At 40.6% G+C, this 24,609-nt stretch overlaps 1 protein-coding gene, 1 non-coding gene and 1 pseudogene across 4 annotated transcripts in view; 1 reads left to right on the plus strand and 2 right to left on the minus strand.

Annotated features, from left to right (window-relative positions):
• C13H20orf194 (chromosome 13 C20orf194 homolog) overlaps positions 1–24,609 on the minus strand; it is a 166,876-nt gene that overhangs the window by 94,163 nt on the left and 48,104 nt on the right. For all 3 annotated transcript variants that reach the window (XM_030825350.1, XM_030825349.1, XM_030825351.1), the window contains exons 7-9: positions 18,638–18,715; positions 7,619–7,717; positions 2,782–2,837 (exon numbers count right to left, since the gene is read on the minus strand). In XM_030825350.1, coding sequence (XP_030681210.1) covers positions 2,782–2,837; positions 7,619–7,717; positions 18,638–18,715 — 233 coding nt within the window. The remainder of the gene's footprint in view (positions 1–2,781; positions 2,838–7,618; positions 7,718–18,637; positions 18,716–24,609) is intronic.
• On the plus strand, positions 19,149–19,255 carry LOC115838069. The gene has a single exon (XR_004033125.1). It is a non-coding gene; the product is annotated as a U6 spliceosomal RNA (small nuclear RNA).
• Positions 19,648–22,051, minus strand: LOC115837918 (annotated as a pseudogene).

A 24,609-nucleotide genomic window follows, 5' to 3' on the forward strand; every position in this document is an offset into this window, starting at 1 on the left:
TTCAGCATGTCCCACTTTTTGAGGAATAAGTTCCATAAGTTTGCTGTCCATGATACAGTGATAGAGCAAAACTCCGGTATTATAAAATAGAATTTTAATAGAAATATGAGTCTTAAAGGATGACAGTTATGATACTTGGACTAGACAGACAATAGAGCAGTCACCAATTCCTGAGTAACTTTCGATAGGGAAGGAGCACAGGAGGGTTGCAAATTTTCTCAATACCACACATACCTGGCTCTGTACTCACCCCCTTCCTCCCTGCCCTCTTGGCTGAACTTTTCCTCTCCCCTACTTTCTGCTCACTCCTCAGCCCACTCTAATCAGCCTCCTCAGTCATTCACCCAGAGAGTTCTTACCAAAGTCACCAAGTGACTTTCACGTAGCATACAGCAAATCCAACAGATGGTCTTCAGGTCTTCCTTCCTTCCTTGGTCTCTGAGAAGCACTTGACTCCCTCCACCCTCCACTGCAAGAACTGTTTCCCCTCAGTCTCCCCAGTCAGTCATCCTCCTCTTCCACCTGGTCTCCGAATAGTCCCAGAGTTTACCTGCAGCTTGCTGCTCCCTCCTCTCCTCTGTGATGACGTTCCCTATGTCTGCTCCCCTTCCAGTTCTTGCAGGAAATAAACGGCATCAAGACCCACCCAGGAACTCAGCCATCTGAAAGGCCTCCTTGACTTCTGCTTCTTCCGCCTTCAAATCTAATCAACCTCCCCAAAAGCCTTCCTATTTAACCATTTTCTTCCATCTTCATGGCCACAACCTTAGTCCATGCTGCCATCATTTCTTGCCTGGACAACTGCAACACTTCCTCACTGTTTCCCCGTTTCCACTCTTGCCCTCCTATAATGGATTCTCTACATTGCAGTGATGACAATCTTTTTTTTTTTTTTTTTTTTTGAGACGGAGTCTCGCTCTGGAGTGCAGTGGCGCGATCTCGGCTCACTGCAAGCTCCATCCGCCTCCCAGGTTCACGCCATTCTCCTGCCTCAGCCTCCCGAGTAGCTGGGACTACAGGCACCTGCCACCACGCAGAGCTAATTTTTTGTATTTTTAGTGGAGATGGGGTTTCACCGTGTTAGCCAGGATGGTCTCGATCTCCTGACCTCGTGATCTGCCCACCTCGGCCTCCCAGATGATAATCCTTTAAACATGCCAATTTACTGCCTTTATGTTATTTTCTGGAGAAGGGCCACAATCTTGAACGTGGCTAAAGAGAACTTGTATGATCTGGTGAACTTTCTCAGCTCCATAGAAGGCCACTCAACTCCAACTTCAATACTCCAGCCAAGATCATTTTCTTTGATGTCCCTTATGTTCTTGTCTCAGGGTCTCTGCTCTTCCTCCTATTCCCAGTTATCTCTGTTCATTGTTCAGCTCTCTCCTGGAGGGGGCTGGGCTCTCCTGTGATGGGCTTCAAAGTACTATGCTCTTTTCTCCTTCATGGCACCAATCAGAGTTGGTAATAACAGATTTCTTTAAGATGTTTGATTAATGTCTTTTTCTCCACTACCCTATAAACTTTATGAGGGTAGTAATCATATTTGCTTCCTTTTTTTAAACCATGAATCTCTCTTGATTGGTATGTTGTAGTTCTCAGTGAATATTTGATGACTCTATCCTCTATCTTCTTCCTAAATTGCCTTCAGTGTGTGCCATGTAAAGAATTCTTTGCATTTCTTTTCACTACTCTTAAAAATACTACCTTAAGCCTCAGACAAACAAGGGCTTTTAAAAGTAAGCTTGGCTGATTTTTCTTCTGAAGCTTAATTCAAGCTAGGTGACACTTTGGGCAGAAAAAGATGACTCTGAGTCCTAGCCAGGGTATGTTGTTTCACTATTAGATTGGATTGGAATTGGGGAAGAAAAGAGAGAAGAAATGTCCTCTCTATCCATCAGAGGAAGTATCTCCTGCTGATCATGACAAAAGATATGTGGGAAGAAACATTTTCGAACCCTCATTGAACCCATCTTCGTGGGGCTGGACCTTCACACCTGATCCCTTTTACTCCCTGCAAGCCACTGTTGCTCCCCTGCCCAGCCCTTGGACTATGCATATGTCACATGCATAGTCTGCAAATAGTTTCTCCCATTCTGAGGACTGTCTGTGTACTCTGATGATTATTTCTATTGCTGTGCAGAAGCATGTTCATTTAATTAGGTCCCATTTATTTATTTTCATTTGCTTCCTGTCATTTTCCTGAGCCAGAATGAAATTAAAAATTCCTTTCTTTAGATTTTAGCAGGCAACAGTGATTTATTTATTTATTTATTTATTTATTTAGAGACAGAGTTTCACTCTTGCTGCCCAGGCTGAAGTGCAATGGCACGATCTCAGCTCACTGCAACCTCCGCCTCCCGGTTCAAGTGATTCTCCTATCTCAGCCTCCCAAGTAGCTGGGATTACAGGCGCATGCCACCACACCTGGCTAATATTTGCATTTTTAGTAGAGATGGTCAGCCTGGTCTCGAACTCCTGACCTCAGGTGATCTGCCCACCTTGGCCTCCCAAAATGCTGGGATTACAGGCATGAGCCACCGCACCTGGCTGACAACAGTGTTTTAAAAGCTAGTTTACTATAAAATAATAACATAAAAATGAAAGCAGTGAAACAGACACATTTACAGAGTACAGATTTCTTACCCTGTGATGACTAAAGTCAACCCATATTTTCCTGACTCTAGCTTCTGAACTTGAATGCACCCCCACAGCCAACCCCCTTGCCAATTCCATTTTCTCTATCACCATTCACCCTTCTTCCCCAAGAAAGAAACTTACCTGTTTTCAGTTATATGGCTAGAGATCATTCCATGACTGAAATAACTTCTGAATGGCTAAAAAGAAGCCAACATTGTATATATTAAGAACACAATTTGGTAAAACAGTCATAAAACCCCTCACATATGTATGTATGTACACACATGCTTCAGGAGAGTGTATAGCATGTGTGTGTGTGTGTGTGTGTGTGTGTGTGACGGAGAGAGAGAGAGCTACAGAAAGAGAGAGATGTTTGTTTGTAGATTATTATAAGAACATGGAAAGATGTGTATGGTGAATAGCAATATGAATTTTAGGAATAAGTGGCAAACAAAATAATACCAAAAAAGAAAAAAAGACAAAAACTTGCAAAAAGGAAAATAAAGAAAAAAATCCTTTTAATGTACAGTGTTTAACTACTGAAAGAAAATTGAACCAATCGCCATCTATGGTCCAAGTTGCTAATCATGTGGAGATTAAAAAAAAAAATTTCTTCTACATTTCCAATACATTAATATATACAAATTCTACTGTGCTAATCCAAGGAATTTCGAAGTATACTGATGGAAGTTTCCTGGGAAATCAATGAAGTAAGTCTCAGCTTTTGGATGCATAGTGTGAGGCTAAACACTAATCAAAACTTAACATGCATGCTCTCATGTCCAAAGGATCCAAAAATTCAAATGGTAATTTTAATCCCACTAAATAATATTTACTGTTTTTTTTTCTGATTAATATACGTTCATTGTAGAAGACAATAAAAACCTATAATGTCTAAAAACTATTAACATTTTGGTAAATTTTCTTCAAATCTTTTCTCTATGGTACATCACAGATAATATATGATTGCACTAAACTTTATTAAATAGTCTTCTGTTCATGGAAATTTATATTGTTATTAATTCTTCAATATAATGGAAAAAATACACACACATACACACACACACACACACACACACCTCTCATGAAATGAACTTAATAAATTTAATCTGCAGCTCTGATGATTTCCTTAAGGCAGATCTGGAAATGAAATCATAGAATAAAAAGGCAGAACTATGTTGCCAAATTGTTCTTTAAGAAAGTTCTATCCATGTACATGTCTACCTACAATATGAGTGTGCTTGTCTCATGGTCTCCTCATAAGCACTGCCTATGAAATGGTTTCAATATATTTGCCAAGTTGACAAATGAAAAATGGGACCTCATTGTTTGTTGTCTTGTTTTATACCCCTTGGCATTTTTAATGAAGTAGAATATTTTAGACATGTTCAGTGGCCATTTGGATTTCCCTTCATTAGTTAACAGTTTATTTACATTCTCCAGATATTTACTAACTGGAGTATTTATTTATTTATTGAGGTAGAGTTTTGCTCTTGTTGCCCAGGCTGGAGTGCAATGGCATGATTTCAGCTCAGTGCAACCTTCGCCTCCCAGGTTCAAGCAATTCTCCTGCCTTAGCCTCCCAAGTAGCTGGGATTACAGGTGCACATCACCACACCCAGCTAATTTTGTATTTTTAGTAGAGACAGGGTTTCACTATGTTGGTCAGGCTGGTCTTGAACTCCTGACCTCAAGTGATCCACCCGTCTTGGCCTCCAAAGTGCTGGGATTACAGGCATGAGCCACCATGCCTGGCTCAATTGGAGTTCTGATGTTTGTCTTACTGATCTGTAAAAACTATAGATTAACAAAATACTTAAAATTTATTGTGGGCTTACCATGTGACTGTGATAGGCACTTATCAACTCAAGCAATCCTAATAACAACCTATGAGCTTCATTCTATCATTTCCTCTCTAGAGATGAGTTGACAAAGATACAAAAGTTAATTTACTTGTCCAAGGTCACAGAGCTAGTGAACTTGTACAGCTGGGATTCTTACTTGGTAATCATTTGAGGGAAAAAATAAAAGTAGATCCATATCTCACAACATATTCCCACGAATTACATTTGGATTAGGGATCTAAATGTAAAAATTCAAGCCATACAAGTGCTGGAGGGTGACCTTCAATTACAGCCTTTCCCTATGTAATGACTCAAAATCCAGAGGCAAAGAAAAAAAAGGCAGATCAATTTATATAAAAACAAAAATGTTTGCATGGCAAGAAAAAAACCCACTATAAACAAACCAACTGATAAATATGGAAAAAGTATTGGGAGTATATACTAGAGACAAAATGCTAATAGCCCAAATATGTAACAAACTCTTAAAAACCAGGGGACACAGGAGGCGGAGGTTGCAGTGAGCCGAGATCGTGCCACTGCACTCCAGCCTGGTGACAGAGCGACACTCCATCTCAAAAAAAAAAAAAAAAAAAAAAGCCAGGGGACAAAAAACTCTCCTAAAACCTATGCTCTCTAGTTCAGTCAATAATACATAAAATGGTCATCAAACATAAGAGGGAATGTTCGAACTTACTAATAGAGAAATGTAAATTAAAACAATACCGATATACTATTTTTCATGTGAGACTGAAAATTTTTAAAGTATGAGAATACATTCTATTGGTGAAGTTGTGCAGCAACAGGCGTTCATATAGTGCTGGTGGGAATGCAAACAGGCACAACCCTTCTGAAGGGGAATTTGGCAATAACTAACATGACATATGCACTCACCTTTTGACCCAGCAATCCCATCACTAGGTAGGTATATATACCTCCAACAATAGGAACATACATAAGCGCTGAGTTATTTACTATGGCTCTGTTTGTAATGGCAAAATATTAGAAACAACCTCAGTATGTGCACATACAACAGGGGCTGAATAAATTAAGACAAATCCGCAAAATGGAGTACTATGAATTGTAACAAAGATCTCAATGAACTGACTTGAATATGTTTACATCATTAAGAAAACAAAGAAAAAACAAAAAGACTGGGAGAGAGTTCCAGGATATACTGTTAAGTGGAAATGACTATATGCTACTCTTCAATGTTAGAAAGGTGACAATACGAGAAAATGCACATGTATTTGCTCATTTGTGCAAATGAAATAGAAAAGGTAAATGAGAAACTCAAGAGGGTTGTTACCTACTGTCAATGGAGTGGGGAAAATGGGTGGAAAGAAGAAGGCAGTAAGAAAAGAGTAACAGGAAACGACAGTGACACTTCTGAGCATACCTTTTGGAATCTCTTTTACTCTTAGAATCACAGCAATAGAAGAAAAAAGAACACCCCAAACTGAAAAGGATATCAGTGAGATGTGGAACAACTTCAAGTGGTCTAATGTAGAAGCAAATGGAGTCCCTCAAGGAAAGAAGAGAGGTTTGGAAAAGAAAAAACATTTGAAGAATTAATAGCGAAACACTTTCCAAACTTAAAGAAAACTATAAATCTACAGACCTAGGAAGCTCAACGAAATCCATGCACAAGAAACATGAAGAAAACTACAGCAAGACATACCATAATCAAACTACTCAAAATCAGTAATAAAGAGAAAATCTTAAAAGCTGCCAGAGGGGAAAAAAAAAAAAAGGCCTGCTATATTCAGAGATTGGGATAAAAGACTATGGTATGTACAAAGATTAGGATGAAGGACTTCTCATCAGAAATAATGCAAGCAAGAAGACACTGAAGCAAGATCTTTCAAGTATCAAAAGGTAAAAACTGTCAATCTAGAATTTAGACATGGCAAAAATATATTTCAAAAATGAAGGCAAAATAAAGATTTTTTTTCCAGACATTCAAAAGCTGAAAGAATTTATCATCAGAAGATTAATACCACAAAAAAATATTAAAGACCAACCTTCAAGGAGAAGGATGCCAAGGGGAAGTCTGGGTCTACACAAAGGAATGAAGAGCACCAGAGAGAGCAACAACATGGGCAAATATATTACACTTGACCTTAGCTAAAAGGCCGAGAAGCGATACATGGGCAAATATATAAGACTTTTTCCCTATTATTTAAATCTTTAAGAAAGATAATTGATTGTTTAAAGAAAAATAAGAGCATTGTATTTTGGGGTTTATAAAATATGTAAAGGTAGCCAGATGCGATGGCTCACGCCTGTAATCCCAGCACTTTGGGAGGCCGAGGTGGGCGATTGAGATCAGGAGTTCGAGACCAGCCTGGCCAACATGGTAAAACCTGTCTCTACTAAAAATACAAAAATTAGCTGGGCATGGTGGTGTGTGCCGGTAATCCCAGCTACTTGGGAGGCTGAGGCAGGAGAATTGCTTGAACCCTGGAGGAAAAGGTTGCAGTGCGCCGAGATCATGCCACTGCACTCCAGCCTGGGCGACAGAGCGAGACTCCATTTCAAAGGTAAAATGCGTAACAACAAAGATCAATTCCAGCTCTAAACCATCAGCAGGAGGGCTTGCTCTGAGCCACAGGGGAGCACAGGAGAGTTGAGGGCTGCAGTGAGTGCCCAAGAAGGCTAGAATGCAAGCTTAGAAGGATTCCTTGGATCCTTCCTGGTAATTAGTTTTTGAGGCTGTCCTGTGTCTTGGTTCTCAATCTAGATACTTCAGGTTTACTCAGAGCCTGGTAACTGCTGACTAGCGTCATCTGCTTGGCAAGACATCTTGGCATTCATTATCTGGAGGTTAAACTGACAAAGGTGTGCTACTCACATGTGGATAATTATTCCTACGTCTATTACCTGGTGCCCAGTAGAATTCCTGGCACCATCACACTGCAAAGCAAAAATCCTTCTAATGGAGAAGCTGGCACAAAATAAAAGACAGCTTTTTATAAAGGGTTGGCATGGGGGGAAACTTCTTTATGGTATACAACACAGCTTAAATGATAAATTAGAATTGATAGTGTTGTATTTTGAAAAAAATTTAATAAAAAATTAAAACAATAAATAAATTAATCATTTTATTCTTCCTCTTTGACCCTTCCCTTACATACCTCACCCGCCTGAGATTCTGAAAGTTCCAGCAGGAAAGGAATTTCTGTGTCAAAATTAGTGAAGAAGCTAGTCCACTGATGTTCAAAAGCCACCAAATCCTGGGAAAAAAAAGGAAACAGATAACGTGTTTGGTCATATAAAGGAGGTATTTTAGAAAACGAAAATTATGAAACTGTAACTTATCTCAAAACACCAGACCATTTATAAATGTTATTTTAAAAGGTAGTAGCAAACTACTAGTACATGCTACTCATATGGATGAATCTCAAAAACATTATACCAAGTGAAAGAGCTAGATGTAAAAGACCACCTGATATGTGGTCCATTCATATGAAATATCCAGAAAACACAAATCTGTAGAGGCAAAAAGTAGACTAGTGGTTGCCTGGGGTTGGGATGGAGACTGACTGCAAGTGGGCACAAGGGAACTTTCTGGGCTGATGAAAATGTTCTCTGTAAATTTACTAAAAATCATTGAGTTGTACACTTAAAATGGATGAATATTATGGTACATAAATTATATTCCAAATAAAGCCATTTAAAAGGACAGCTAGGAGCAGTGGTTCACATCTGTAACCCCAGAACTTTGGGAGGCCCAGGTGGGAGAATCACATGAGCCCCAGGAGTTCCAGACCAGCTTGGGAAGCATGATAAGACGTCGTCTCTACAAAAAAAAAAAAAAAAAAAAACAAAAAACCCGTGAAAAAATGAGCTGAGCTTGGTGGTGCGCACCTGTTGTCCCAGCTACTCAGGAGGCTGAGGGGGGAGGATCGCTTGAGCCCAAGAGGTCCAAGTTGGAGTGAACCGGGATTGTGATGCTACACTCCAGCCTGGGTGACAGAACGAGACTCTGTCTGAACAAATGAATGAATGAATGGACAGTAATGATCCTTAAGCACCTTACTTTAGCAACTCTGTTGGGAGGAATTTATTTACAGGGCACCTAAAGGATGGTACCATGTCCAGTGCCAAAAGAGTCACATCTGAGCAGCTTTGTTGAAGGACTGGTTGACTTTAGTTAAAGGGCAGGGTGGCACAGAGCCCTCTCCTTCCTTATGCCCTCTTTCTAGTAGCCACATGAGTACTGAGAAACTGCACCCTTCTTAGCTGACTCTCCTCTACATGCAGCCTCCATTCCCTATCCCAGCTGCTTTTTAGCATCCTTTCTGAACTCATTCTTATTCTCAAGCACTACAAATTGCTTTTTGCCATGGGCCTTTCTTGAAGGTATCATCAATTAACAAAAAAAAACCCACCAATTAGGACTTGCTTAAGATACTCCTCAAGTATTATCCTTGTCCTTATTTTGAAGTTGCTAATAATTTGTACTCAAATTGGACAGTCATCTTCCCTGTCCATTTTGCACCATGGAAGGGTATGTATGTTAGTCACCCAGTCTAGTGCCTTGCTCATAGCAGGCATTCTGTTTGCTGCACCAAAACTCACTGGCCAGATCTAAGCCCTCCTCCTCTCAAGGATACACAAGTACTCAGACCTCTGTGCTAGCCAGGTGCTGACTCTACTTCTGGCCCTAGACATAAAGCACAAGGCAACACTGCTGGGAAGACAATGTAAACATTCTCTACTTGCTGCCCAGAATATCTATCTATATCTATATATACAGATGTGTATGTATCTATGTATACATAGGTACACATGCATATTATATATGATACTTATCACAGACATACACGCACACACACACACACACACAAAATTCTGGCCAGGTATGGTGGCTCCTGCCTGCAATCCCAGCACTTTGGGAAGCTGAGGGGGAGGATCATTTGAGCCCAGGAGTTCGAGATCAGCCTGGGCAACATAGTGACACCCCATCTCTACCAAAAAAAATTCTTTTCAGTCATCATGTAGGTGACAGTGCTGATAGTGTTTTCTGAGTACGTTTTATATATAATGTAGGATAAAACAAAAAAAATGTGTGTGTGTATACAGGTATCTATCTATCTATATATATACATACACATATTAGGAGGAGGGAGACAGAAAGAGATAGAAAATATTTCCTAGCTCTATCTACTGAAGAGATTTAGAAACAATGGCCAAACCAGCAGCAATGAGTACTTCTAGCACTCAGATTGTGGTGCTGAAATACCACTTCTCATTCAAAGAAACCAGAACATTTTAGAGAACTGACTGAGTGTGGGTCTCAGACAGGAAATGTAAAGATAAGGCTGGGATATCTTAACATAGTAGCTGGCAAGGAAGTTATCAAGGACTATTAGTATTCTGTTAAAATAAGATTCTGTTAAATTGTGAATCAACTTGAAGGGAGTTCATTATCCAAAGACAGAAAAATTTGAGCATCACTGAAGATGGCAATGGATATAAACACATCAAATATGTTTAAATCTATGAGTTCAAAATATATACAATATACATATATGCAATATATTTATGTATATATATACAATTGGAATAACACCATTGTACAATGGTGAATTGAGGATCTAATTAATGAATTAAGGATCTAGGGATTACACATCAATTGCTGTTCACAAAACAAAAAGAGAACCAATTAGACATTATGTGCTTCTTGATAAAGAATGTAACACCCTATAGGAAGTAGTCTTTTCTCCAAAAATCAACCCTGAAACTGATTAAACCTCTAGATTCAATTACCAATGATCAGGATATACAGGAGACAGGGGAAAATGTTAAACTACATCATGGGAATACAATTAAGAAAATTTCAACTGGGGCAGGTGCAGTGGCTCATGCCTGTAATCCCAGCACTTTGGGAGGCTAAGGCAGGCAGATCTCTTTAGGTCAGGAGTTCAAGACCAGCCTGGCCAACGTGGAGAAACCCCATCTCTACTAAAAATACAAAAATTAGCCAGGCATGGTGGCACGTGCCCGTAATCCCAGCTACTGGAGAGGCTGAGGCAGGAGAATCACTTGAACCTGGGAGGCGGAGGTTGGAGTGAGCCAAGATCACGCCACTGCACTCCAGCCTGGACAACAGGAGTGAGACTCCATCTCAAAAAAAAAAAAAAAAAAAAAAAAAATTTCAACTGATGGCAACTATAAAACAAATGATATGGTTTCTTCAACAGCTAGCTAGGGGGCAGGGGGGACAAAGAGATAGAGAAAACCTACAGATTAAAAGAAACCTAAAACACACACATGCATACAGGGCAGGCAAACAAAACTAACCTATGTTTATAAAATCACATTTGGATGATAAAACTGCAAAGAAAAGTAAGGAGATGACTACCATAGAATTCATGATAGTGTTATTCTTGCGGGAAGAGGAAGGAGGTAATGGAGGTTCTGTTGCTTTGCTTTATAAGTTATTAGACTGTACATCAGTTTTATGCTATTTTCTGAGTCTGTGTTCTTTTTTTTTTTATTTGTTTTGAGACAACGTCTTGCTCTTTCACCCAGACTGGAGTTCAGTGGCGTGATCTCAGCTAAATTTTTTGTATTTTTAGTAGATATGGGGTTTCACCATGTTGGCCAGGCTGGTCTCGAACTTCTGACCTCAAGTGATCTGTCCGCCTTGGCCTTCCAAAGTGCTGGGATTACAGGTGTGAGCCACTATACCCGGCCATCTATGTTATTTTAATAATGAAAAGTCTTTAAAAGCAAATGCGTAAGTATTATTTGTTCATTACAGAAAACAGAATAAGAATCACTGTAAACACTCTGGCAAATGTTCTCTCAACTTACTTTTACATAGTATTTTGTATATAGAAATGTGCATGTACTTGTAACTGGTAATCTGCAGGGTCCTCAGTTAGAATGCCTTGCCATACCACCTCTGTGCCTCGGCCAGATAAACCAAACCTTTTGGGTCTGGGTTTCTGACTCACTGCTATCAGGTCCAGTCAGTGCCCCTGTATCCTGGGCCCAGGGCAATCTTTCCACTTTGGCACTGGGTTATCCCCTTCTGGACCCTGGAGATAAATATACTTCTAGCGATTCCAACTAACACTTTAACCACAGACCTTCAATGTCTGTCTGACCTCTCTGGTCCCAGATCTATTCTCCTTTTCAAGTTGGTGTCACTCACATTCCAGCAGTTAAAGAATGTTTCAATTCAGAAAAACCTATGCTTGAATCTCTGCCTCTTACTGGCTGTGTGACCTTGGGCAAGGAACTTAACCTGAGCTTCAAATGCCTTATATAACTGGGATGACTACTACCTACCTTGCACAGATATTACAGGAATTAAGTGAAATAACCTGTATCAAGTGCTTATTATCAGACCTTGCACACTAGGTATCTTCAGTACTGCCTCTACTGCAGGTCAGCCCAAGGCTGGCTGTGAGAAAGATGGTAATTGCAATGGATATAAACGCATCAAATATGTTTAAATCTATGCGTTCAAAATATTTATATATATACGTATAAATATGTATTTACATGTTATATATACATATATGTAAATTCTATATGAAATAATTCTATATGAAATGTTATTTTATGTATATTATCCTTTTAAATCTTCCTGACATCTTTGTTACTTCTCTATGCCCATTTTACAGTAGAGACTGAGGCACCAAGCAATAAAGTGACATATCCTCAATATGTAAATATATGTATATATAACACATATATGTTATATATAACATGCATACAGATATTATATATAACATATATACAGATATATATATAACATATATATAACATATGTGTATATGTATGTAAATAAATATATACATCTGAGCCTTCCCCTCAACATCCTGACATTTGTCTGCTCTCTCTCTCTCTCAGATACTCATAATGCACATCACTGGCCTCAGGGAAGCTGTGCCCAAAGCCACTCATCTCAGAGTGCATCTTTGCCTTGCTTACTTGGCTCTGTCCAACCTCTTCAGCTTTACCAGAATGCTTCACTTTGTGAGATTTTAAAAAACAAAAAGGGACCGGGTGCGGTGGCTCATCCACTTTGGGAGTGGGTGGATCACCTGGGCCCAGGAGTTTGAGACCAGCCCGGGCAACACAGCAAGGCCCTGTCTCTAAAAAAACACAAAAATTAGCCAGATGTGGTGGCAAGTGCTTGTAGTCCCAGCCTCTAGGGAAGCTGAGGTGGGAGAATCACTTGAGACTGGGAGGCAGAGGTTGCAGTGGGCCGAGAGAGCACCACTGCACTCCAGCCTGGGCAACAGAGTGAGACCCTGTCCCCCCGTGCCCTCCCTCGCCAAAAAAAGGCTATTAATACAGAATACACTGTGTTTCAGTTCTATTAGAAACAGACTCAGGAGGTGTATTTCCACTTAAATGGCCTACCTGGTGACACCCACTTTGGTTTGGGTCTATGACAGGAAGCAGTCACACAGTTAAGCAATACCAATTCTCTGCTAACTTGTAGGTGAAAAACACAGTGTGCTTTAGGGGTTACAGAGAAGAAGAGAGGCACTTTGTTCCCCAAAAAACCACCCCTGAGGGAGGTGGATATGTCAGTACTAATTATAGAATAAGGTAAAATGAATCATTAAGTACTGCTTTTAGGTCCATGCACATTCTATTTTTCCAATGCAAGATGCAATGACTCATATTAAAAATCATCATGAAATGTTATTTTATGTATATTGTCTTTTTAAATCTTCCTGACATCTTTGTTACTTCTCTATGCCCACTTTACAGAAGAGACTGAGGCACCAGGCAATAAAGTGACTTGCCTGAGGATTCAATACTAACAAGCAGCAAAAGCAGGGAGATATCTAGACAAGAGATACCTAGAACCTGTGTGCTTTCCACTAGACATGCTATTCTCCCAACTTTTCCCCAACATAAACACTGCATTTGTGGAAACAGATACTGTTGTAAGTAAGTGGAACTGGTCAGGTAAATGGAAAGTTTATCATTCAGATTCTTCAAGGCCAAATCCAGAAGAAAGAAGCAACAGAGGTCAAGAACCATGCCACTGTGCCTTGGCCCTTAGCCAGAGGACAAGGATACTGAACTTCAAACAGAACTCCTGGCTCTAGGCTGGCATCCAGCAGAGGTAGCTCTTGGGTGGCTCCAAGTCCATATTCATTGTACCATCCCCAGGTTAGGTAAGGACCGGCTTAAATACCAGTGAGGGTAAAGCAGCCACATTTGAGCACCTTCTCTCAAAATTCAGCAGAGGACTATTCTGGTGCTTTCAGACAGCCTCCTTCCCTCTCTGTCTAGAATGTTCTACCACCTTCTCCCCTTTCTGGAAAATCTCTGATGACCACACATGACTCCTCTGAGAAGCAATCCTGAGCACTTCCAGGCAGAGTTATCACCTTACTTTATTATTTCCAAATACAGTTAAATCTGGCTCTCAGCCTTTACTCTTCAGGATGGATGAGAAGTCCACTATCACACATCAAAAGGGCTTCCTTCTCCTTCTTCCAATCACCTAAGAATACCAAGCTCATAGAAGTCAGAAAACTAGGAAAGAGCCTGCTCTACAGCCCATGGTGATCACCACTGTTGCTGCTTCAGCTGCATGATGTCACTGCTATTCCAGGTGCAATTAAAGATGCTCTCCCGAGTGGACCCTCTCTACTGACTCTAGGGACACTAGCAATGGTCTTAAAACTACAGTGCTATTCTGGCCTCTATGTGTGACCTGCAGTATCCTCAATTGAGGAGACTGCATGCAGATACTACTAAATTACCTGTCTCTCTTCTTTATCAGTGGTTAAATAGTCTTCCTAATTCTTATATTCTCTGTATATTTGTGCCTTTTCACTTTTTTTCATAATTAGGTTAGCCAGGGGATGATGATGTTTTTTCAAAAACCAAAAATTTCAGATGTTATTTTTCTTTTACATTCTTCTTTAATTATAAATGTTTAAACAGAGGTTGGGTTCGGTGGCTAATGCCTGGAATCCTAGCACTTTGGGAGGCCGAGGCAGGCAGATGACCTGAGGTCAGGAGTTCGAGACCAGCCTGGTTAGTATGGTGAAACCCTGTCTCTACTAAAAATACAAAAATTAGCCAGGCATGGTGGCGCACACCTGTAGTCCCAGCTACGCAGGAGGCTGAGGTATGAGATCACTTGAACCTGGGAGGTGGAGGCTGCAGTGAGCTGAGATTGCACCACTGCACTCCAGCCTGGGTGACAGTGAGACTGTTTCAAAAAAAAAAAAAAAAGAAAATTTTAAATAGAACAGATGTTCAATTTTATCAAATGCCTTTTTTAAGCATCTATGGAGTCATTATAAAAGGCTCCAAGAGGAAAAATTCATATAGCAATTACACTAATAGATTTCCAGATATTGAACTAAATATAGAACCTTTAATAAACCCTACTTCATAGAATATCTAGGTTCTGTTTGCTAATATTTAACTTAAAATACTGGTATCAATATTCATAATACTGGTCTGTAGTTTTCATTTTCTTTAGTTTCTTTTTATTGAGTTTTGATAACAGCTAATTTCTCTTTTTTTTTTCAGATCCAGTGCTGTCTGACTTTTTTTTTTTTAAAGCTAATTTCATTAAGAGTTTGCAAGATGTTCTTTTTCAGTGCTGTCTGGTTTTAGTTCATCACTACATTAAAACGTTTTAAGGGTAGGATCTGAACTTTTATTTATTTTTTTAGACAAGAGTATCGCTCTGTTGCCCAGGCTGGAGGCGCAATCTTGGCTCATTGCAACTTCCATCTCTCGGGTTCAAGTGATTCTCCTGCCTCAGCCCCCCGAGTGGCTGGGATTACAGGCATGTGCTACCACGCTCAGCTAATTTTTGTATTTTCAGTAGGGATGAGGTTTCACCATGCTGGCCAGGCTGGTCTTGAACTCCTGACCTCAGGTGATCCACCTGCCTCAGCCTCCCAAAGTGCTGGGATTACAGGCGTGAGCCGCTAATCCGGCCCAAATTCAGAGTCCGGTTTAGAGCCCGGCCGGATCTGAACTTTTAAATAGCTCTGAAACTATATTTGAAGGTTTTAGGAGAATTCACTCACGAAATGTGTTCCTGGTAATTTCTCTGCCTTTTTTCAATTGGTTATTTTAGATTTTCTATCTATCCTGGGGCCTATTTTAATTAACCTTTAACCAAATGTATTTGTATTGAAATGATGCAATTACTTTCTTATGATTCTTAACTTCCTTGTACCTATCATTGCCCTCTTTTCTCTTTTGAAATTTCTGCTTTTTCCCTCTTTTTTCTTGTTAGATTAGTTTATTAGTCAGGTTATTGCTTACAGGTCTGCAGGCTGGCTATGGCTCAGCTGGGCTGTTACAGTCTGTTCTATGTATGTCATTTCAGGACCCACACACAAAGCAGCAACTACCTGGGAAAAGTTCTCATGGCAAGAATATAAGAGGGCAACAAAAATTACACAAGAACACCGAAGGCCTCTGGTCAGACATGTCATGTTATGACCAATCACCTTCCATATGACCAGGGCCAACATTAGTGTAACAGGAAAGAATAACCACTGTCAACTACAAGGGCATGAAGGGAAAAAAAAAGTTATGAAAAAATAATATAACCTACCACAATTAAGCTAATGGTTTCTCTATTTCATTATTCTCAGGTTCAAAGTACCAGTGCTGGGATTATTTATGAGTTCCTATGTTCTATTTCATTATTTTCTGCTTTCTATGCAGTGAATTCTTTCCTTACTCTTTTCCCCTTCTTCACTTGGCTACTTATTTTCAATAAAAAATTTCTTATAAGCTCTCCTTTAGCTGTTTTTCAAATACTCCGATATGTAGTGTTTTCATTACTTAAATTATTACCGAGGCCGGGCGTGGTGGCTCAGGCCTGTAATCCCAGCACTTTGGGAGGCCGAGGTGGGCAGATCACTTAAGGTCAGGAATTCAAGACCAGCCTGGCCAACATGGCAAAACCCCTTCTCCAGTAAAAGTACAAAATTAGCCAGGCATGGTGGCATGCGCCTGTAATCCCAGCTACTTGGGAGGCAGAGACAGGAGAATCGCTTGAACCTGGCGGGTGGAGGCTGCAGTGAGCCAAGATCGCACCACTACACTCCAGCCTGGGCGACAGAGTGAGACTCTGTCTCAAAAAGAAAAAAAATAAATTATTACTAGTGCTAGTAATTACGAGTGCTAGTGTTTACTAATGCAAAAACCTTAATGCTCAATTTCCTTAATCTCTGACCATGTTCAATAATAAAATTAGTGTACTTCTTTTTCCTACTCCCTCCTTCCTCACCCATCCAGCTTTATCTTTTACTGTTCATTTCATTTTGTATTGTTATTTATATCTTTATTACTTAATTTTTCAGGTTTTTTTTCTGTTTTAAGACGGAATCTCGCTGTTGTTGCCCGGGCTGGAGTGCAACGGCACAATCTTGGCTCACTGCAACCTCTGCCTCCCGGGGTCCAGCAATTTAAGACTACTCTGGGCAACACAGCAAGACCCGATCTCTATAAAAAGAATAAAAAATTACCCAGGTATGGTGATGCACACCTGTAGTCCTAGCTACTCAGGAGGCTGAAGTGCAAGAATCACTTGAGCTTGGGAGTTCAAGGCTGTAGTGAGCTATGATCACTGCTGCACTCCAGTTTGGGCAACAGAGCAAGACCCCGTCTCTAAAAATATACATATTTTTAAAATAAATAATAAAATAAAATTTGGGTGTTATATTTTTGTTCGTGAGGATTTTATTATAGATATGTTGCTTCACTTCTTTTCTGCTATGGAGAAACTCAAGGCTACCCTGCATTTTTCTACTTTATCTGTACCTGGATGCCAATGCATTTTATTGTTTTTTGGGGGGATTTAGGGCTTGAGGGGAACTCTAGTAACTTTATTAGAATATGTCTCAGTGTTGACCATTGTGAGACAATTTTCTCTGGGGCATGGTATACCCTTTTTTTTTAGATGGAGTCTTGCTCTGTCACCCAGGCTGGAGTGTAGGGGCATGATCTCAGCTCATTGTAACCTCCACCTCCTGGATTCAAGCATTTCTCCTGCCTCGGCCTTCTGAGTAGCTGGGATTACAGGAATGCGCCATTGTGCCCGGCTAATTTTTGTATTTTTAGTAGAACTGGGGTTTCACCATGTTGGCCAGGCTGGTCTTGTACTCCTGACCTCAGGTGATCCACCTGCCTCAGCCTCCTCACGCCCGCTGGGATTAACAGGCGTGAGCCACTGTGCCCAGTCTGCCCTTTTCAATATGTAGATTCAAACCTTCTGTTCTTTCAAGGAAACACAATTTTTGAAACTGTTTCTTTTCCTTTCCTTATTATTCTTTTACTTTATTTTCTCAGCATGCCCACTCAAAGGGCCTAAAACCAATGTCCCCACAGAAGCAAGAAACATACCTAATGCCCAGATCTTGGTTGTTAAATATTGTTCCTCGCTAATTGCACTGAAGCTCCTTGGAGAAATGGCTCATTCTAAGTCCATGACCATGCATATCTATCTATGGCCACTGAGAGACACTACTGACCTGCCTAACCAGAGTAGAGTCCTAAAGCTTTAGTTCTGTTTGTTGCTCCTCGTTGCAAATTTCCCCTCGATCCTGATACAGACAGGCCATGTATTTTTGTAAATAGTTTCCTGGGAGCACAGACATACCCATTTGTTTAAACACTGTCTAGAGCTGTTTTCATGCTACTATGGCATTGTTAAGTAGTTGCCACTGAGACCATGAGGCACACAAAGGCTAAAATATCACTAACTAGACTTTCACAGAAAAAATTTGCCCCACCCCCCCCCCGGCTCTAATCCTTGATTCCTTTAAGCCATAATCTCATCTTTTTATCTTTTCATGCCAGAGAAAGCCTTCTGCATTGTTTTTCTAAAGTCCAGTCCAACAGAAAGAATGCCTTTAGATAAAAACCTAAACCTAAGGCCAGGCAGGAGGCCCTGGTTTTGCCTCCAGTGAAGTCACCTCAGAGTGGAAGAGGGAGCAATGTCACTTTGCCAGCCTCCTTTTTATACCCCCAAGGAATTCAAGACAATAATCAAGAAAGAAACTGCTCTATTTTTTGACCGAAGCAAACTAAAATATCCTTTGCATTTCTTCAAATTAAAGATCACTAGCAGGTAACTGAGCTGGACGTTAATACTAATATTTAAAAGTTACTGTTCGGCTCCTTACATCTGAAAGCAAACTCTCCAGAGACATAGGATCCATCTTGCTGTAGACATTCCACAGATTCAAACTCACATCCTGCAACTGCAACAGAGGGCAAAAACATTGAAATAATTAAGTCAATATCATTAGGACAATCAGAATTATTTTCTGATGTTCAGAAATGACTCTTTTGGTGTAAACTAGTGTGAACAGAATAATAAATCAAAATTGTATCAATTTTATTAATCCTATACATATTAATAAATGTTTTCCCATACAAGGAAACTATTTTTTCAGAAACTTTGGTACTGATTATCTTCAATAATGGGCACACATATATTTATACATACACACATGCACATACAGACTTGTATATTTTTTGCCTTTGTTTTAAATAAAATTTTAATCAAAATAATCCATGTCCATGGCTTTAAAAATCAAATGGTACAAAAGGCTTATAATAAAAAACGGTAATCCCCGACTCCAACCTTTCATAAACCCCCACTAGTCTCACTCCTCATAAGCAAACACTTAGGTGCTCCCTTCAGCAGCACATATACTAAAATTGGAAGGATATACAGAATATTACCATGGCCCCTGTGCAAGGATGACATGCAAATTTGTGAAGCATTCCGCATTTTCAAAAAATAATTTTTTAAAAATAGGAGCAATCACTTAGCACTCCCTTCATTTTTGGTATTTACCTCCAGTTTTGATATAATATGCTTCTATCACTGTTTTTTTTTTTTTTTTTTTTTGAGACGGAGTCTTGCTCTGTCCCCCAGGCTGGAGTGCAGTGGCGCGATCTTGGCTCACTGCAAGCTCCACCTCCTGGGTTCACGCCATTCTCCTGCCTCAGCCTCCCGAGTAGCTGGGACTACAGGCGCCCACCAACACGCCCGGCTAATTTTTTGTATTTTTAGTAGAGATGGGGTTTCACCGTGTTAGCCAGGATGGTCTCGATCTCCTGACCTCGTGATCCACCCGCCTCGGCCTCCCAAAGTGCTGGGATTACAGGCTTGAGCCACCGCGCCCGGCCTATCACTGTTTTTTGATTTATCAATTTAGAAACTAAATATTGACTTCTGGCAAAGATGTAGTTCTTCTACACCCATTCCTATTCACAAACTATTTCTTTCTCAAACTCTCGGCTCAAGTAATCCACCCACCTCAGCCTCCCAAACTGCTGGCATTACAATTGTGAGCCACTGTGCCCGGCCCCCAAACTGTTTACACACACATATCCTAACATCATTTAACATCATAATGACTTTTCTGATTTATTAATAATAACTTTTTTACACAATGAATTGCTTTTATTTTGGTATGCATCCACATTTCAGCATTTAGTGGTCCTGAACAGAAAGTGGAAAGACACAGCAATTTGCCAGGAGGTCAAGCCCACCAATTTCGGGGATCTGCTGTGCACACCGGGTTCTTTCTTAATCCCTGCTGAGGATCTTGAGAAGCAGCAGCAGCACCAAACCAAGGCATGCACCGGATTCAAGGTCCTTTTTGTTCCAGTTGTCAGATTCCAAACTAGACCCCAATGGATTGCAAGGATGACCAAATGAAAGCCCTGTTTAAAACTTCAATTTTTAAAAGCAAAAGCAATTACAGGAAAGCAAAACAATTCAGAGGGATCACGTGTGCTTCCAAGTGTCTTCATGTGGCCTTTCTCCGAGTTTAACCACTAAGGACTCCGAGAGCTGGCAGGTCTGAGTAACCCTGGTGACTATTCTTTTCACCTTATCAAAACCTGAGCTAAAAACAACCCATCAGCCAATGACAGCAGAGGGTGGCAGGGCTGAGGACCCAATATTCATTTCCCAGGCTGGTGGAGAGTGAGTAAGTACAGTTCCAAAATTAAACAAGGGAGGTCAAAGACTCTTTCCAACCTTACCTGATGGCTTCTGGCCCAAGCAAGGAAATGTCATGGAAGGTGTTAGGTGGTGATGGTGCAAAAAGGATCTTGAGGAGGAGGGAATAAAAAGCAGCACCCCTCGATAAAGGTGGGGGAGAGAAGATACGGGGAAAGCTCTGAATTCCTCACCAAAGGCCAATCTCAGAGGGGAGTGGAGGGATTACAATCTATGCTTTGGCCAAAGGCGGGAGTGGAGGAGTGTGGGGACAGGATGACGGCTTGGAAGGGGCATCATTTAAGACTTAAACCAGGGGTGCAGGCGAAGCACCCCACACACCCAGCAGTAGTCCCACAGGCTGCGACCTGAAGCCTTCACATCTACTCTAACAAGCCCCCCAGGCTAGAGGGCTGTTGTTGCAGGGAAAGTGGGAGGTGGGAGGGTAAGGGGAGAAGGCAGAGACCCCAGGCCATGTAATCAGCAGCAAGGTGACTGTGTGATGTGCCTTTTCACAGTTGAGTTAGATGTGCCCCACCAGTTATGATGGTAATCAATTTAAACAGACTTTCTTGATCCTAGAAGTTCAACTACATGGACAGTGGCTACACTTGACAGGATGATTTGTTATAGCACAACTTATATATTTCAAATGGACAAAAAATTAGTATCATTTACAGTATCTTAACTTCCTTTGAATGGGAGCTTCCTTTCCAGTACTCTGAGGTCTACAAGACATATCTAGAAAATTTACTACTGAAAAATGAAGACTGCTTAAATCGAATGTTGGGGGGAAGGGGAAGGGCCTGTGGTTTTTCTTTTTGATTAACTGCTCTAACACTGTCCTTCAGGTGGCTGAGGGAGTTTCATATTTTCTTTAGACATCATTAGGCGCCGAAGCTCTTGCAGGACAACTTTGATGCTATATGAATTCTGCCATTTTGCTAGCACTGATACGGCTCTTGGGTCCACCACTCCATTAGAACTATTAACTCCATTCATATTAATTTTTTGTTACAAATCTTACAAAGGGGGGTGCTTCTGAGTATTTAGGTCCATATTCTATTTTAAGGCTGTATATTCGGCTTTCATAAATTGTTCTTGGAGGCCCAATTATCATCCCTGTCCAACTTGTAAGTGTCAAGTCTTTGTAATCTTCTAGACCCCAGCTAACTGTGTCATCTCCTAGTCCTTTCTGGCTTTCTTCGAATTCTTCCAACAGTTGGAAATTGCAAGGGACTTTTACTACTGAGCCCGTGGTGGCTGCCATCTTGCGCTGCTGTCGCTTGAAGCGGTTTATTAACAATTATTGTTTACAATGTTAAAACCATGTAAATATTATTTACTGCAGGCTAAGTACATTTTACATTCCAATCTGCTTTCTTATTATTATCCTTAGAAGTAGTAACAGCTTCATTTTTTTCATGTGTATAATTTTTTTTTACAAATCAATTCTGTTTTTTTTTCTAACATCCCCATCCAATTTGCCTACTCCAGGGTGTCTCAACAGTAACACTATTTTCATTTTGGGCTTGACATTTCTTTGTTCAGTGGGGTTGCCCTGTGCATTGTAGGCCCTCACTAGCTGCCTATAGCACCCCCCCCCACCCCCACCGCCATTCCAAATGCAAACCAAAAATATTTCCAAACATTGTCAAATGTCTAGGGGGAAGGAGAAGACAAATTCACCCCGATTGAGAACCACTGACTTAAACATATCCGAAACTCAAATTCCCTTTCTTCTTCAACCTCATTCTGGCTGGACGTTCACATTCTTTGGTATCATCCTGGAGCTCTCAGTTGATGGATTTGGCTCTGTGGGTTACTTGTCTCCTCTTTCTTGGTTAACTACCTTGTTTGATGGAACACATTATCCAATAGCTAAGAAAGGATTAATGCAGGCTGGGCATAGTGGCTCACGTTTGTAATCCCAGCAATTTGGGAGGCTGAGGCGGGCAGATCACCTGAGGTCAGGAGTTCAAGAACAGCCTGGCCAACATGGTGAAACCCCATCTCTACTAAAAATACAAAAATTAGCCAGGTGTGGTGGCACACACCTGTAATCACGGCTACTTGGGAGGCTGAGGCAGGAGAATCACTTGAACCCAGGCGGCAGAGGTTACGGTGAGCCAAGATCGTGCCATTGCTTTCCAGCCCGGGTGACAGAGTGAAACTCCATCTCAAAAAAAAAAAAAAGAAAAGAAATGATTAATGCAAAGCAAACTTTTTTTGTTTGTTTTTAGTTTTAAAATGTCTTTATTCTGGCCAGGCGTGGTGGCTCACACCTGTAATCCCAGCTACTTGGGAGGCTGAGGCAGGATAATCACTTGAACCCAGGAGGCAGAGGTTGCGGTGAGCCGAGATCATGCCATTGCTCTCCAGCCTGGGTGACAGAGTGAGACTCCGTCTCAAAAAAAAAAAAAGAAAAAAAAAAGATTAATGCAAAGCAAACTTTTTTTTTTTTTTTTTTTTTAGTTTTAAAATGTCTTTATTTTATTCTGGGGGAGCGTGGTGGCTCGCACCTGTAATCCCAGCTCTTAGGGAGGCAGAAGCAGGAGGACAGTATGAGCCCAGGAGTTTAAGACCTGCCTGGGCAATATAGAGAGACCCTCTTCTCCACAAAATGGAAAACAAAACAAAACAAAAAGACATAAAATGTCTTCATTCTGTCCTCATGACTATGACTTAGGATTCTTTATTTTCTCTGCACTTCATCTTGGATAGTTTCTACTGCTATGGCTTCAAATTCACTAATCTTTTTTTTTGGCATTATCCAATCTGCCATTAATCTCATCCAGTGTATTTTTCCTCTTAAAAAATTCTCAATTATTGCATTCATTATTATCCAGTGTATTTCTCATCTTAGACATTGTAGTTTTCATCTCTAGAAGTTGATTTGGGTTTTTTTTTTGTTTTTGAGACAGGGGTCTTGCTATGTTCCCCAGGCTGGCCTTGAACTCTTGGGTGCAAGTGATCCTCCTGCCTCAGCCTCCTGAATAGCTGAGACTACAGGCACATGGCACTGCGCCCAACTTTGGGTCTTTTTGTTATATCTTCTATGGCTCAGTCTTTCCTCTAGCTTCTTGAACATATGAAATGCAGTTATAATAACTGTTTTAATGTCCTGTTCTTCTAACATTTCTGTCAATTCCAGGCCAATTTTGATAATTGATTATCTCATTATCAGTTGTGTTTTCCTGCTTTTTTTAAGCCTGATGATCTCTGGATGCCAGACACCATGAATTTTACCTTGCTGGATGCTAAATATTTTTGTATTCCTATAAATATTCTTATGCTTTGTTCTGGAAAGCAGTTAAGTTACTTGAAAACAGTTTGATCCTTTGGGGTCCTGCTTTTATGAATTATTAGGAAGGTCTGGAGCCATTGCTCAGTCTAGGGTTGATTTTTCCCTGCTACTGAGACAAAATCCACCTGAGTGCTCTACCCAGGGCCCAGTGAATTACAGGCATACCTCAGAGCTATTGCAGGCTTGGTTCCAAATCACTATGATAAAGTGAATAATGCAATAAAGCAAGTCACACAAATATTTTGGTTTCCTAGTACATATAAAAGTTATGTTTACAATGTACCATAGTCTATTAAGTATGCAGTAACACATCTAAAAAAATCAAATGTACACACCTTAACTTTAAAAATACTTTATTACTAAAAAATGCGAACAATCAACTGAGCCTTCAGTGAGTCATAATCTTTTTGCTGGTGGAGGGTCTTGCCTCCATGCTGATGCCTGCTGACTGATCAGGGTGTTGGTTGCTGAAGGTTAAGAGGCTGTGGCAATCCCTTTCCCTCCCTTCCCCTCCCCCTCCTTTCCTTTCCTTCATCTCTTTCTCTCCCTCTCTCTCCTTCTTTTCTTTTTTTTTTTTGAAATAGAGTCTTGTTCTGTCACCCAGTCTGGAGTGCAGCGGCGCAATCATAGCTCACTGCAGCCTTGACCTTCTGGAGCAATCCTCCAGAAAGACTGCTTCCTTCTCAAGCAATCCTCCTGCCTCAGCCTCCAGAGTAGCTAGAACTACAGGTGCACCATGATGCCAGCTAATTAAAAATCTGTTTTTGTAAAGATGGGATAACGTTATGCTGCTCAGGCTGATCTTGAACTCCTAGTCTCAAGTGATCCTC

The sequence above is a fragment of the Nomascus leucogenys genome, chromosome 13 (assembly GCF_006542625.1).
Source record: "Nomascus leucogenys isolate Asia chromosome 13, Asia_NLE_v1, whole genome shotgun sequence".
Classification (NCBI taxonomy): Eukaryota; Metazoa; Chordata; class Mammalia; order Primates; family Hylobatidae; genus Nomascus; species Nomascus leucogenys.